The sequence below is a fragment of the Panulirus ornatus genome, chromosome 48 (assembly GCF_036320965.1).
Source record: "Panulirus ornatus isolate Po-2019 chromosome 48, ASM3632096v1, whole genome shotgun sequence".
NCBI lineage: Eukaryota > Metazoa > Arthropoda > Malacostraca > Decapoda > Palinuridae > Panulirus > Panulirus ornatus.
In genome coordinates this window covers 27689161-27701874 of record NC_092271.1, presented here as the reverse complement: position 1 = coordinate 27701874, position 12714 = coordinate 27689161, and the positions used below count along the sequence as shown (strand labels likewise).

The 12714-nt window shown below is 38.2% G+C and overlaps 1 protein-coding gene across 3 annotated transcripts in view; it reads right to left on the bottom strand.

Moving 5' to 3' along the window:
- Positions 1-3976: 3976 nt before the first annotated feature.
- Positions 3977-12714, bottom strand: part of fzr (fizzy and cell division cycle 20 related) — a 39290-nt gene continuing 30552 nt past the window's right edge. For all 3 annotated transcript variants that reach the window (XM_071690329.1, XM_071690331.1, XM_071690330.1), the window contains exons 9-11: positions 11691-11854; positions 9225-9422; positions 3977-6027 (exon numbers count right to left, since the gene is read on the bottom strand). In XM_071690329.1, the coding sequence (XP_071546430.1) occupies positions 5986-6027; positions 9225-9422; positions 11691-11854 (404 nt within the window). In that variant the 3' untranslated portion in view covers positions 3977-5985. The remainder of the gene's footprint in view (positions 6028-9224; positions 9423-11690; positions 11855-12714) is intronic.

Sequence of the window (12714 nt, the reverse complement as noted above, 5' to 3'; positions counted from 1 at the left end):
ACTCAATCAAACCACCTCACACCACACATTGTCCTCAAACATCTCATTTCCAGCACATCCACCCTCCTCCACACAACTCTATCCATAGCCCACGCCTCGCAACCATACAACATTGTTGGAAACTATTCCTTCAAACATAGCCATTTTTGCTTTGGAGATAATGTTCTTAACTTCCACACATTCTTCAAGGCTCCCAGGATTTTTGCCCCCTCCCCCACCCTATGATTCACTTCTGCTTCCATGGTTCCATCCGCTGCCAGATCCACTCCCAGATATCTAAAACACTTTATTTCCTCCAGTTTTTCTCCATTCAAACTTACCTCCCAATTGACTTGACCCTCAACCCTACTGTACCTAATAACCTTGCTCTTATTCACATTTACTCTTAACTTTCTTCTTTCACACACTTTACCAAACTCAGTCACCAGCTTCTGCAGTTTCTCACATGAATCAGCCACCAGTGCTGTATCATCAGTGAACAACAACTGACTCACTTCCCAAGCTCTCTCATCCCCAACAGACTTCATACTTGCCCCTCTTTCCAAAACTCTTGCATTCACCTCCCTGACAACCCCATCCATAAACAAATTAAACAACCATGGAGACATCACACACCCCTGCCGCAAACCTACATTCACTGAGAACCAATCACTTTCCTCTCTTCCTACACGTACACATGTCTTACATCCTCGATAAAAACTTTTCACTGCTTCTAACAACTTGCCTCTCACACCATATATTCTTAATACCTTCCACAGAGCATCTCTATCAACTCTTATTATATGCCTTCTCCAGATCCATAAATGCTACATACAAATCCATTTGCTTTTCTAAGTATTTCTCACATACATTCTTCAAAGCAAACACCTGATCCACACATCCTCTACCACTTCTGAAACCACACTGCTCTTCCCCAATCTGATGCTCTGTACATGCATTCACCCTCTCAATCAACACCCTCCCATATAATTTACCAGGAATACTCAACAAACTTATACCTCTGTAATTTGAGCACTCACTCATCCCTTTTGCCTTTGTACAATGGCACTATGCACGCATTCCGCCAATCCTCAGGCACCTCACCATGAATCTTTTTTTTTTTTTTTTCATACTATTCGCTATTTCCCGCGATAGCGAGGTAGCGTTAAGAACAGAGGACTGGGCCTTTGAGGGAATATCCTCACCTGGACCTCTTCTCTGTTCCTTCTTTTGGGAAAAAAAAAAAAAAAAAAAAAAACGAGAGGGGAGGATTTCCAGCCCCCCCGCTCCCTTCCCTTTTAGTCGCCTTCTACGACACGCAGGGAATACGTGGGAAGTATTCTTTCTCCCCTATCCCCAGGGAATACCATGAATCATACATACATTAAATAACCTTATCAACCAGTCAACAATACAGTCACCCCCTTTTTTTTTAATAAATTCCACTGCAATACCATCCAAACCTGCTGCCTTGCCGGCTTTCATCTTCCGCAAAGCTTTTACTACCTCTTCTCTGTTTACCAAATCATTTTCCCTAACCCTCTCACTTTGCACACCACCTCGACCAAAACACCCTATATATGCCACTCTATCATCAAACACATTCAACAAACCTTCAAAATACTCACCCCATCTCCTTCTCACATCACCACTACTTGTTATCACCTCCCCATTAGCCCCCTTCACTGAAGTTCCCATTTGCTCCCTTGTCTTACGCACTTTATTTACCACCTTCCAAAACATCTTTTTATTCTCCCTTAAATTTAATGATACTCTCTCACCCCAACTCTCATTTGCCTTCTTTTTCACCTCTTGCCCCTTTCTCTTGACCTCCTGTCTCTTTCTTTTATACATCTCACACTCATTTGCATTTTTTCCTTGCAAAAATCATCCAAATGCCTCTCTCTTCTCTTTCACTAATAACCTTACTTCTTCATCCCACCACTCACTACCCTTTCTAATCAACCCACCTCCCACGCTTCTCATGCCACAAGCATCTTTTGCGCAAGCCATCACTGCTTCCCTAAATACATCCCATTCCTCCCCCACTCCCCTTACCTCCTTTGTTCTCACCTTTTTCCATTCTGTACTCAGTCTCTCCTGGTACTTCCTCACACAAGTCTCCTTCCCAAGTTCACTTACTCTCACCACCCTCTTCACCCCAACATTCACTCTTCTTTTCTGAAAACCCATACAAATCTTCACCTTCGCCTCTGCAAGATAATGATCAGACATCCCTCCAGTTGCACCTCTCAGCACATTAACATCCAAAAGTCTCTCTTTCGTGCGCCTGTCAATTAACACGTAATCCAATAACGCTCCCTGGCCATCTCTCCTACTTACATACGTATACTTGTGTATATCTCGCTTTTTAAACCAGGTATTCCCAATCAACAGTCCTTTTTCAGCACATAAATCTACAAGCTCTTCACCATGTCCATTTACAACACTGAACACCCCATGTATACCAATAATTCCCTCAACTGCCACATTACTCACCTTTGCATTTAAATCACCCATCACTATAACCCAGTCTTGTGCATCAAAACCACTAACACACTCACTCAGCTGCTCCCAAAACACTTGCCTCTCATGATCTTTCTTCTCATGCCCAGGTGCATATGCACCAATAATCACCCATCTCTCTCCATCAACTTTCAGTTTTACCCATATTAATCTAGAATTTACTTTCTTACATTCTATCACATACTCCCACAACTCCTGTTTCATACATATATGAAAAATTCTAAATAACTAATCTATCTATATCTCTGATGCCCATTCCCATTGGAACTCTCAAAGTGTTGGTCATAGCAACAGAGTCTCCATAACTAAAGAACTCCAGTGCTGCTTCTTAGCCTTTAGTGCCTCACCCTTAACAAGCCACTCGCAAAGGGCAAATCTAGTGCTGTGTTTGCAGGGCTCCTACCTAATGCTCCCATCTAAATGTTCCTACCCACTACTTCTATCTATAGCTCCTACCATTTTGCCAAAAGGAGGGGCTGACACATAAGTGCTCACAGCAGGAAAATCTACAGCTACAAAGAATGAGCTGTGTGAGTTAAGTGTCGTCAAGGGTTACATATGACAAGGAGAGATCGTATGCTTGTGGACAGAATCCCAGTAATTCATATGTTAGTGAGGCACAAAGAAAAGACAGCTACCTAAGTTAGAGGAGAGCAACTTAACCACTAAAGTGCTGGCTCACTAAGCAGATGTCACTAACCCTCTCGATACCCAGGCGGATAGTACTGGTAATATACCTCCCTAGTTGCTGGCTGCGTACCAACTTCTACTACAACACACACACACCTTTCTTAAAAAATTCATGTGCAATACTATCCACTCTGGCTGCCTTGCCAGTCAAGCTACATCTTTTCACCATACCACTTGCCATGACTCACTTTGCATACCTTCCCTACCCAAACACCATAACATAAAACACACTGAACAATCTCCTGTTCATCTCATCTCTGCCTGTTACTATTTTCCCTTCAGTGATGTTTTCATTTGTTCTCTCGTTTTTCTCAATTAACTGCCTTCCAAAATATTTCATGTTACTCCCTGAAGTTTGCTGATACTTGCTCACCCCAGCTCTCTTTACCCTCTTTCTGCACTGCCACTTCCTCTTCCCTCCTACGACTTTAAATTGTACATACCGTAATCACTTACATTCTTTCCAAGTAATACTTATTCATACTTACAAAGTTCTTGGTTATTTGGACCAGTTTCAAGACACTTTACATATATAAATTCTGAAACATTTTGCAGACATTATAAGACCAAAAGAGTGCTGTTGGGAATAAAAATACCATGATCAATTAAAATGAAGACAAGAAAGATGTTTAAGGTGATACATTTCTTCTAAAAAAAAATGAAAAGCTAACAGTAAAAAGAGTAATAGCAGTGGTAAAGTTGTACAGTCATATAGTTAAGGGGGTAACACAGTGGTTTTGGCTTCGTTTGTCTAGTGGATGCAGATATAGAAAACAAAATATTCAAATAAACAGTGTATTGTGACACTTATGGAAATGCCTGTAAGCGGACACAGACAGAACACATTACTGAGAGTTACAGACAACAACGGATAGGGATTACTCATGTTTAGGGAAGAAACAAAAGATCTCTAACTATCACCTAATGCTAATAAGAGTTCTGTGTTCAGGTGAATTGGATTAACATATAAACCATAGTACAAATTTGAAAAATTAGTTGTTAATCAATAATTTGAAAAGTAACTGGAGATATTTCCATTACATTAACTAACTGTAAAACTCCCAATATTTCTAACTAATGGCCATAAATTTAATTAATTAATGTACTTTAATACATTACCTCATAACTGGGTTTTTTAAGGATTACATTGAAAAATAACACTTCCCTAAATAGCTTATATATTCAAGAATTTCTTAGATACACTGAAATGTTACTAATTTAAGATTTAAATAATATACAAAATTTTCAGTAATGAAGCCTTAAGAAGGCCAGCAAAGCAATAAAAAAGTGAGATGATAACAACTTCTTGTAATCTAACTGTCTTTCCTGAGATGCATGAAAGATGCAGTAATTACTTGAATGCCAAACAGGTTATATGAACAGGTACCAAACTGGGGTGAACAATTCATAATGGAAGTTTGACTACCATGTTGCTCAAGCACATTGAAATAAGACATTACTGGTATTAACAAAAAAAAAATCTTCCATTTGCAACATATATCCAATTATGAAGTGAAGCAGAACAAATACCCAGTGCAAGAGAGAACAAATAATCAAAGTGGTGGATCACTTAATACATTAAGTAGATACAGTGGAATTCAGCATTGAATGATCAATTTCAGTGTTTCTATTATGCAAATTAGAAGATAGTGTTATGATTAGATCTTTGTACAATCTTGAATACATTAGTGTATTTTTTATGGAGAATTATCACTGAACAGTGTTCACACAGCTGCACATTGTTTTCCATGGGAAAACTCTCCTCAAAAACATTTCTGCACTCTTCATTGCCTAATCTTATTTTTACTCTATTAGAATTTACAAAAAATGCCAGCAAATGACGTTTAAATTTTCTAATTAAACTAAAGCCTTTTGAAAGAGTAAGTGATCACAATGGATGACAAACCTGCCTTCAATACACAACAAAGCTGCTTATAACATTAGACCAGCATTTTTCTGGAACACAAAACCTCAAAGAGAATGTTCCTACATAAAAAACGGTATTGTCATCTTGTGTCCTGTGTTTCTTCTTTTATACATCCTTCTTACTTGGGTTATTTCGTAACAAATCTATTCTTAAGTCAGGCTCTTGTGAGCCTTAGAGCAGAGAAGGGAAGAACTAAGACAAGATATCAGAATTATAACATTCAAATCTTGTAGGTTTCTCAGGAAGCTACAAAACACATTTGAGTTCCCAAGAGATAAGTGATTGTCCTTTATTAACTTGCTCAAAGGTTCTCCCTGGTTTCAACCCTATAATCAATAGCTACATCTGATACAAAAATTTTCCACATTTACAAGGTGATCATTGCTCATAATCATTCCGAATAGGTTTAAATATGTATCTTTTAAAGACTTTTAAGGAAAATTATTACATCTATGTTAACAAAAATAACAAACCCTTCTACCAGTAAAAAATGGATACTGTGCAGTCAAACCCCCAAAAAACAACAGCTGAAAACTTTTCAAGTTTTCAAAATAAAATTGTGTTGAAAGGAAACAAAGCAATATGAACCTTTTTCTTAGAACCAAAATAGAAAAAAAACATTTAGCAAAGAAAAAAGTACACTTACCAGCAGAGTAAGAAGCATTCATACAGAAAATAATAATAGCTACACATAAAAACAATCTGACATGATAGATATACAATATACTTATGTACATTATACTACAGTTGATAAATATACATATATATAAAAATGTTCACTGACCATACAAAACACATATCACCAGTTTATCCCTCTATTTACAAACAAGATCATGACATACAAAGATCTTCCACTGGCTCATTTATCGCAAGGAAGTAAAGAGATTCAGGGCAGATTTGGATTCCTGGAACAAATGAGAATAAGCCTTAGATACTGCAACTAATCATGAGCTGCCTCTAAACTGCCACTGTATACATACAATAGGCACCTGATTTATCATTCAAACCCTCTCCCTCATTTTGTTACTTAAAAAAATCTTCAGTCATATACTTTGCATACTTCTACTTTCATATTCCACATTTTTACATGAATTGTGTATTATCATAACAAAATAACTTTATTCTTCTTCTATTATTACCAAATCAGTATATTCTGTAAATTATAAATCCTGTATTTGAATGCACTCTGAAACTCTGTTTATATTCCTGTAGCTATGAGTAAGAGAGATTTGTGGTAACAAAAAAAGTGCGGTTTAGAGAGCAGAAGAGGGTGTGTTGAAATGCTTTTGGGGAGTCCTGTGTAGTTGCCTATGATATATCTAAGGCTTCTGACATGGTGTGGCATTGGTGTTTCATCTCTAAGCTCCCCTCTTTTGGCTTACCTCCCTCACTTTGCTCCTTCTTCTCTGGCTGATCTATCTTTGTGGTTGTTAATGGATCAGCCTCCCCCCTTTTCTCCATCAACAGCAGTGTTGCTTAAGGTACTGTCCTGTCCCCTACACTTTTTCTCATTTTTTTCAACAATTTCCTCTCCTTCACAAATAATCCAATGCACTTAAATGCTGACAACTCAACACTGCATTTATCCACATCCTTCAATTCTGCTCCCTCTTTTCTCACTTAATCTGCATTTTGTCTTGACACAGCCTCCTCAATAAACTCAGACTTGAATGGTTTATCTCAATAGGGCGCACAAAATCTTGTGTAGTTTAATGCCTCCAAAACCCAGTTTCTACCCATTTCTCTATTGAAAACTCCTCACAACTCTCGTCTCTCCTTTGATGGTTCTGTAATTCCACCTCTTGACTCAATGAACATACTTGGCATAACTGTAACATCCACTCTTTCTTGGAAACCCTACATTACAGGAATAGCTAAGTCTGCCTCCAAGAAAATGGGTGTCCTGTTTAACTGTCAAAACTTCTGAGCAGCTGCTCTGTTTATACAAGGGATTGATTTGTCATTGTATGGAATACTGCCCTCACATTTGGGGTGGTTCTAGCTCTGCATCCTTACTTGACAGAGTTGAGTCAAAAGCAATCTGCCCTACAAACTGTCCCAGGCTAACTTCTAAACTGGACCCCCTTGCCCCAAGCCACAATTTTAATTCATTTTCCCTCTTCTGTGGGTGTTACTTTGGTTTTTGCTCCCAAAAGCTGGCTGCTTGTGTGCCCACACCACCAATACTCATCATGATGCTGCATCACATGATTATTGTGTGGCCATCAGCAACTAAAGGGTGGGCTGTTTTGTTACCTTCTTCTTTCCATACACGTCAAAGCTCTGGAACTATCTATCTTCTCATTTTTTCGCGATAACTATAGCCTAGCACAATTCAAAAACACGTTTTTCACTTTCTCAAAAATTTGTAAATACCTTCCCTTGTCCTTTCTTTTTTCCATTTCATAACTTTATATTTCATTTAAGGCTCGGCCTTGATGTGGACTTTTGCCTTACAAAAAAAAAAAAAAAAAAAATGCGAAAGAGTTAGGTAAGGTTGACAAAGATATACTTGTCAGAGGTGAAGGAAACAAGAAGTGGGAGACCAAATTGGAGGTGGAAGGGTGGAGTGAATGAGATTTTAAGCAATAGGGTCCTGAGCATGCAGAAGGGTGAATTGGAGCATTGCTGTTTCTTGTGGGGCAGGGTAGCGCCTACCTTTTGCCATGAAAACATCATTCACACTATTAACTGCTTTGTCTACTATCAATCATCTATCTATATCTCTGAGGCCTGTTCCCATTGGAATTCCCTCAAAGGAGTTGCCACAGCAAGTTTCCTCAACTAAAGAACCCCAGTGCTGCTTCTTAGCCTTTAATGCCTCACCCTAAACAGGCCACTGGCAGAGGGCAAGCCTAGTGCAGTGTTTGCTGAGAATCCCATCTAGAGTTCCTAATAACTACTTCTATCTAATGCTCCTACCTACTACTTCTACTACTGTCTACATAGACAAATAATGCCTTTTAATTAACATTACATTACATAACATTATCCCTGGGGATAGGGGATTAAGAATACTTCCCACGTATTCCCTGCGTGTTGTAGAAGGCGACTAAAAGGGGAGGGAGTGGGGGGCTGGAAATCCTCCCCTCTCGTTTTTTTTTTTTTCCAAAAGAAGGAACAGAGGGGGCCAGGTGAGGATATTCCAAAAAAGGCCCAGTCCTCTGTTCTTAACGCTACCTCGCTAATGCGGGAAATGGCAAATGGTTTAAAAGAAAAAAAAAAATTAACATTACATGGTTTGGTTGATTTTAAAGAAATAAATCTCAGATTCTTCCCATTCTTTTCTAAACCTTCTCACAAATACACCATTCCCCACAATACCTATTGATTCCACAACTCAACTCAATAAACTTTCTTTGTATTACTCTAATATTTAATCTCTTTAAAAAACAAGCATTACACAAATAATGAAACTCGTCTCAAAAACTGAAGACAATTATATGGTAAACCTCAACTGCATCATTTTTCCTGGTTCAGCCCACTGACAGCACATCACCCAGTATCCCATACTTATGTAAGTCCAATTCACTCACCCAACTCAAATGTTCTGGCCCTGATACTTCGAAACCTCCTTCACTCAATTCTTCCCTCTCCTTAGTTTACCCCTCTCTCTTGCTCCCTCCTCTTCTGACATACAGCTCTTTGGGGTTAGTCTTTCCTCACTCATCCTCTTCATATATTCAAACCATTTTGGCACACTCTGGATAGCTGTCACTAAAACTGTGCTCATTGCCACCCTGTCATTCCTTACACAATCAATCTGTATATTCAAGCCATTTTTGCACACCCTGAACAGCTTTGGGACTCAAACAATGCTCATTATCATAATTTCTTACACAATAAATCTGCCTCACACCACATATCTGGCATTTCTTATCCTACACGTCCACATACACACCCCATTCAAGGTCCATGACTCATGTAAACAAAACCCTGGGACTGCTATACCTTCAAACATACCCATCTTTGCCTAAACAATCATTAACCTCTTCCACACACACCTAAAGAAAACCTGGACCTCTGCCCCCTCTTTCACCCTTCTATTCACTTCAGCTTCATTTCTATGTCAAATGTAGAAATAGGCAGGTGAAATACTCACTTTTTGAGATCTAGCCTTGCTGAAGACATTCCAAAACCGCAATGTTTCATCTCCAGCTCCAGTAACAATGGCTTCTCCATCAGGGGACATGGCCAAATAGAGAACCCGGTAGGTGTGGCCAGTCAACTTGGCCACTTGTGCCAGTGAGGGATACCTCCACACTAAAATCTGGTTCTGGCTATACCCATGAGTTGAGACCTGAAAGAAAAATCTGGATTTAAACTGCTATTAATCATTCAAGCTGTACCATTTAAGGATTTCAAATTCTAGAATACTGAGAGTTTTACATTCATTACAAACTGTGAGAAGAGCATCTACTACTTCCAATACAGAAAAAGGGAAACAAAATAAACTATGGAGATCATTTTACAAACCTGACCCTTAAATAAACCCCTGGAATTCATACTATCACATGACCTTAAAGCTTGCATGAAGTCTGGAAATACAGCTAATATAAAATCTTAGCCTCTAAAGCTAGTTTAAATATCCAACTGATTTATGTTAGCATTAGTACCCTACAGAGGTCTCTCCCATTACCCTGAAGGGATGGGAAAAAATTATACTCTCTTCTGCATCCTAACAATCAACACAGCAGATCTACATACACATGTTGACCTCTCAGGTTATCAGTACAGTGGCTCCAAGGGAAATAAGTGAGGAGGAGGAATACAGACTATTAAGTGTATCAGTTGGTTAGGAGAGTAAAGAATTTGTGAAATGTGAAGAAATGAGTATCTAAGAGCATAATTTCAGCAGGAGTAAGAAGGCAGAAGGCCATCACAGGGCCCTCAACATCGGCATCCCCACTATTCTCATACTTGGCTTTTTTGTAGCCAGATGGATGATTACTTAACCGTGCCTAACCTCACTGAATGTTATCCTGAGTGATGGTGGACTTTAGTAACAGATGATAGTAAAATCAGAATATTTCCTGCATATTTTGACTAATGCATTGATTATAGTGAGTTGTATATCACTTGGTCTGTAATGTAAATACATATATTCATGTTATTCAGCACCAATGTCCTCAATGTCCTTCCCTCATATCTCCAAGGGAGGATCACTCGAGATCACAGCCAAACTTCAGACTTTTCTGTGGTTTCCCCTGACAGCTTCATATGCCCTGATTCTGCCCAGTGAAAGCACAATGCCCCCTGTAAATCATATCACTTCAATCTACTATATCCTGTGTACATCTCACACCTTTCTGCAGGTTGAAGTTCTGATCATTCAAAACATCTTTCACTACATTCATCCATTTCCAATTCAATCTCTCCCTTTCCCTTACCACCCCCATCTCTAACATATACTCTTTTCATCAGCCTCTCCTTACTCATCCTATCCATATGTCTAAACCAATTCAGCAACCCCTCATCATCTCTCTCAACCATACTCTCTTTATTGCCACACTTTTCACTAAACCTATTATTTCTTAATCAGTCTACCCTCCTCACTCCACATACTTTTCTAAAGTATTTCACTTCATATCTAAATCAAAAGGAAACTAGAATCAAAATCCATAGTAATACATTGCAAACAAGAATGCAGAATATTTCAATCTAATGGTACCACATCAGAGATATTCATGCTTTGATCGATTAAGTATAACATAATTTGGTTGTTGTTATTTCAAACTTTCAGCACTATGCAAAAATGCAACATGAATTACAATCTGCGGATTTAAGGACAAATATAAATTCTGCAACCAAGAAAAGTGCAGTTTACAAACAAAATATCCTCAATTTCATAAGAAAAGTACTGAGAACTGTCAACACTTGGATCTATTCTATTGAAGACTAAACTACAACTAAGCCTCAAAGAACATCCCTCATATTATTAAACACACAAAGAAAGATATAGGTGATGATCATTCAAAACTGGGAGCAAGTTTCTCCAAAAGAAAGGATTCACAATACAAATGAATTAGAAGTCAGGATGATGAACAAAGGCCTCCAACACCTGACTCACCTTTATATAAAGACAACAACAATACAAAACATAGAATAGGAGCTATAGACAGTAGTTATGCATCAGACACTCCTATGATCATTCCCACATATTGCATAACATCATTTGTTTCTATTAAAATATGGAGAACAACAACAAATTGTACAAAATTCATTGTATATATGGCCCACTTGGAGAGATAAACACAATATTTGTACCTTTCACATTCCTAGAAAAGTTTTGAAATATAAACTTCAAATGCTGCTTTTTGATGCATCATGAAAATCCTGTTATTATCCGTTCTGAATATGAACAAACCAACTGAACAATGGGTAATTTTGAGAGGAAGTGATACACCAAGCCACAGGCCACCACTTTTGGTATTGAAGGATTCACTGCATACACCGTATGGCAACCATCCATGGGCCCAGATTCACACCCATACTTATGGGTTGTAAATGCTATATTTTCTTTATGGAAGTTCCTCTTTAACTCAATAACAAAATAAATAACACTTACAAGTTCTGAGGCATGTTTTGACCATGCCAAATTACAAACTTGAGAACCAGTGTCCACACACTGCATGGGTTGTCCTGTTAATGTATTCCAGAAACGTATACAGCGATCAGCGGTCCCTCCTCCACTAGCAAGTAACCCATGATGGTGTGGTGACCAGGCAATGGCTGTTGGAAATATTAAAATTAAGATGAAAATGTCATTATAAGTCTTTACATATTCCATTTTGTAGGAATACATTTCAATTTGAGATGATATACCTAGTTTTGCATTACTCAGTATCTTTATAGTTTTCCCTCAGATTTACACAAAACGGTGGGTCGCACAAAACTTACTCTATACAACTAAGATTTCTACATATTTCTGCAGATTCTTACATAGCAACACCCTTCTCAACACTGTGCTCTCTTAATATTACATCCCACAAGGACTGCACCTTTAGTTTCAATTTGCATAAAACTTCAAATATCATTTGTATTCCTTTTCTACTTAAAAGAAAATATACTGTATACTAGTAATTAATCCACGTGTGTGTGTTTACTAATGTGTAAAGGAGAGATTACTAAACTCACTGGGCCCCACCTCTTGAACTTTCTATCAAGCAGACTTTCAAACCTTTGTATTCTGTCAGCATTCAACATTTACTCACCTAGTTTATTCCAACCATTCACTACACAATAAACCAGTATTTCTTCACATCTTTTCTGATCAGTTTCTTTTCATGGTCTCTGGTTACACTGGTACATTATCATATTCAACTTCACTGATTTTTCTTTTGCTGTGCAGTTACCTGCTGCCTGAGAGGTACTGACACTTTGATTGTAAAAATAAACTGAGAAATGTGGATTCTTTTTTGAGCTATGTGAATTTTTAAGGAAATCTAGGGGTCCTTGTTATGTGCAAATCTGCCTATATGTGAGGACCCTATGGCCTAAATACCGTACATTTATTCATTTTGATAAGTCTTCATTCACAAATACTTTCCTTCCTTTCTAACAGCTGCAGTCAGTTCCTCCATTTCTACAAT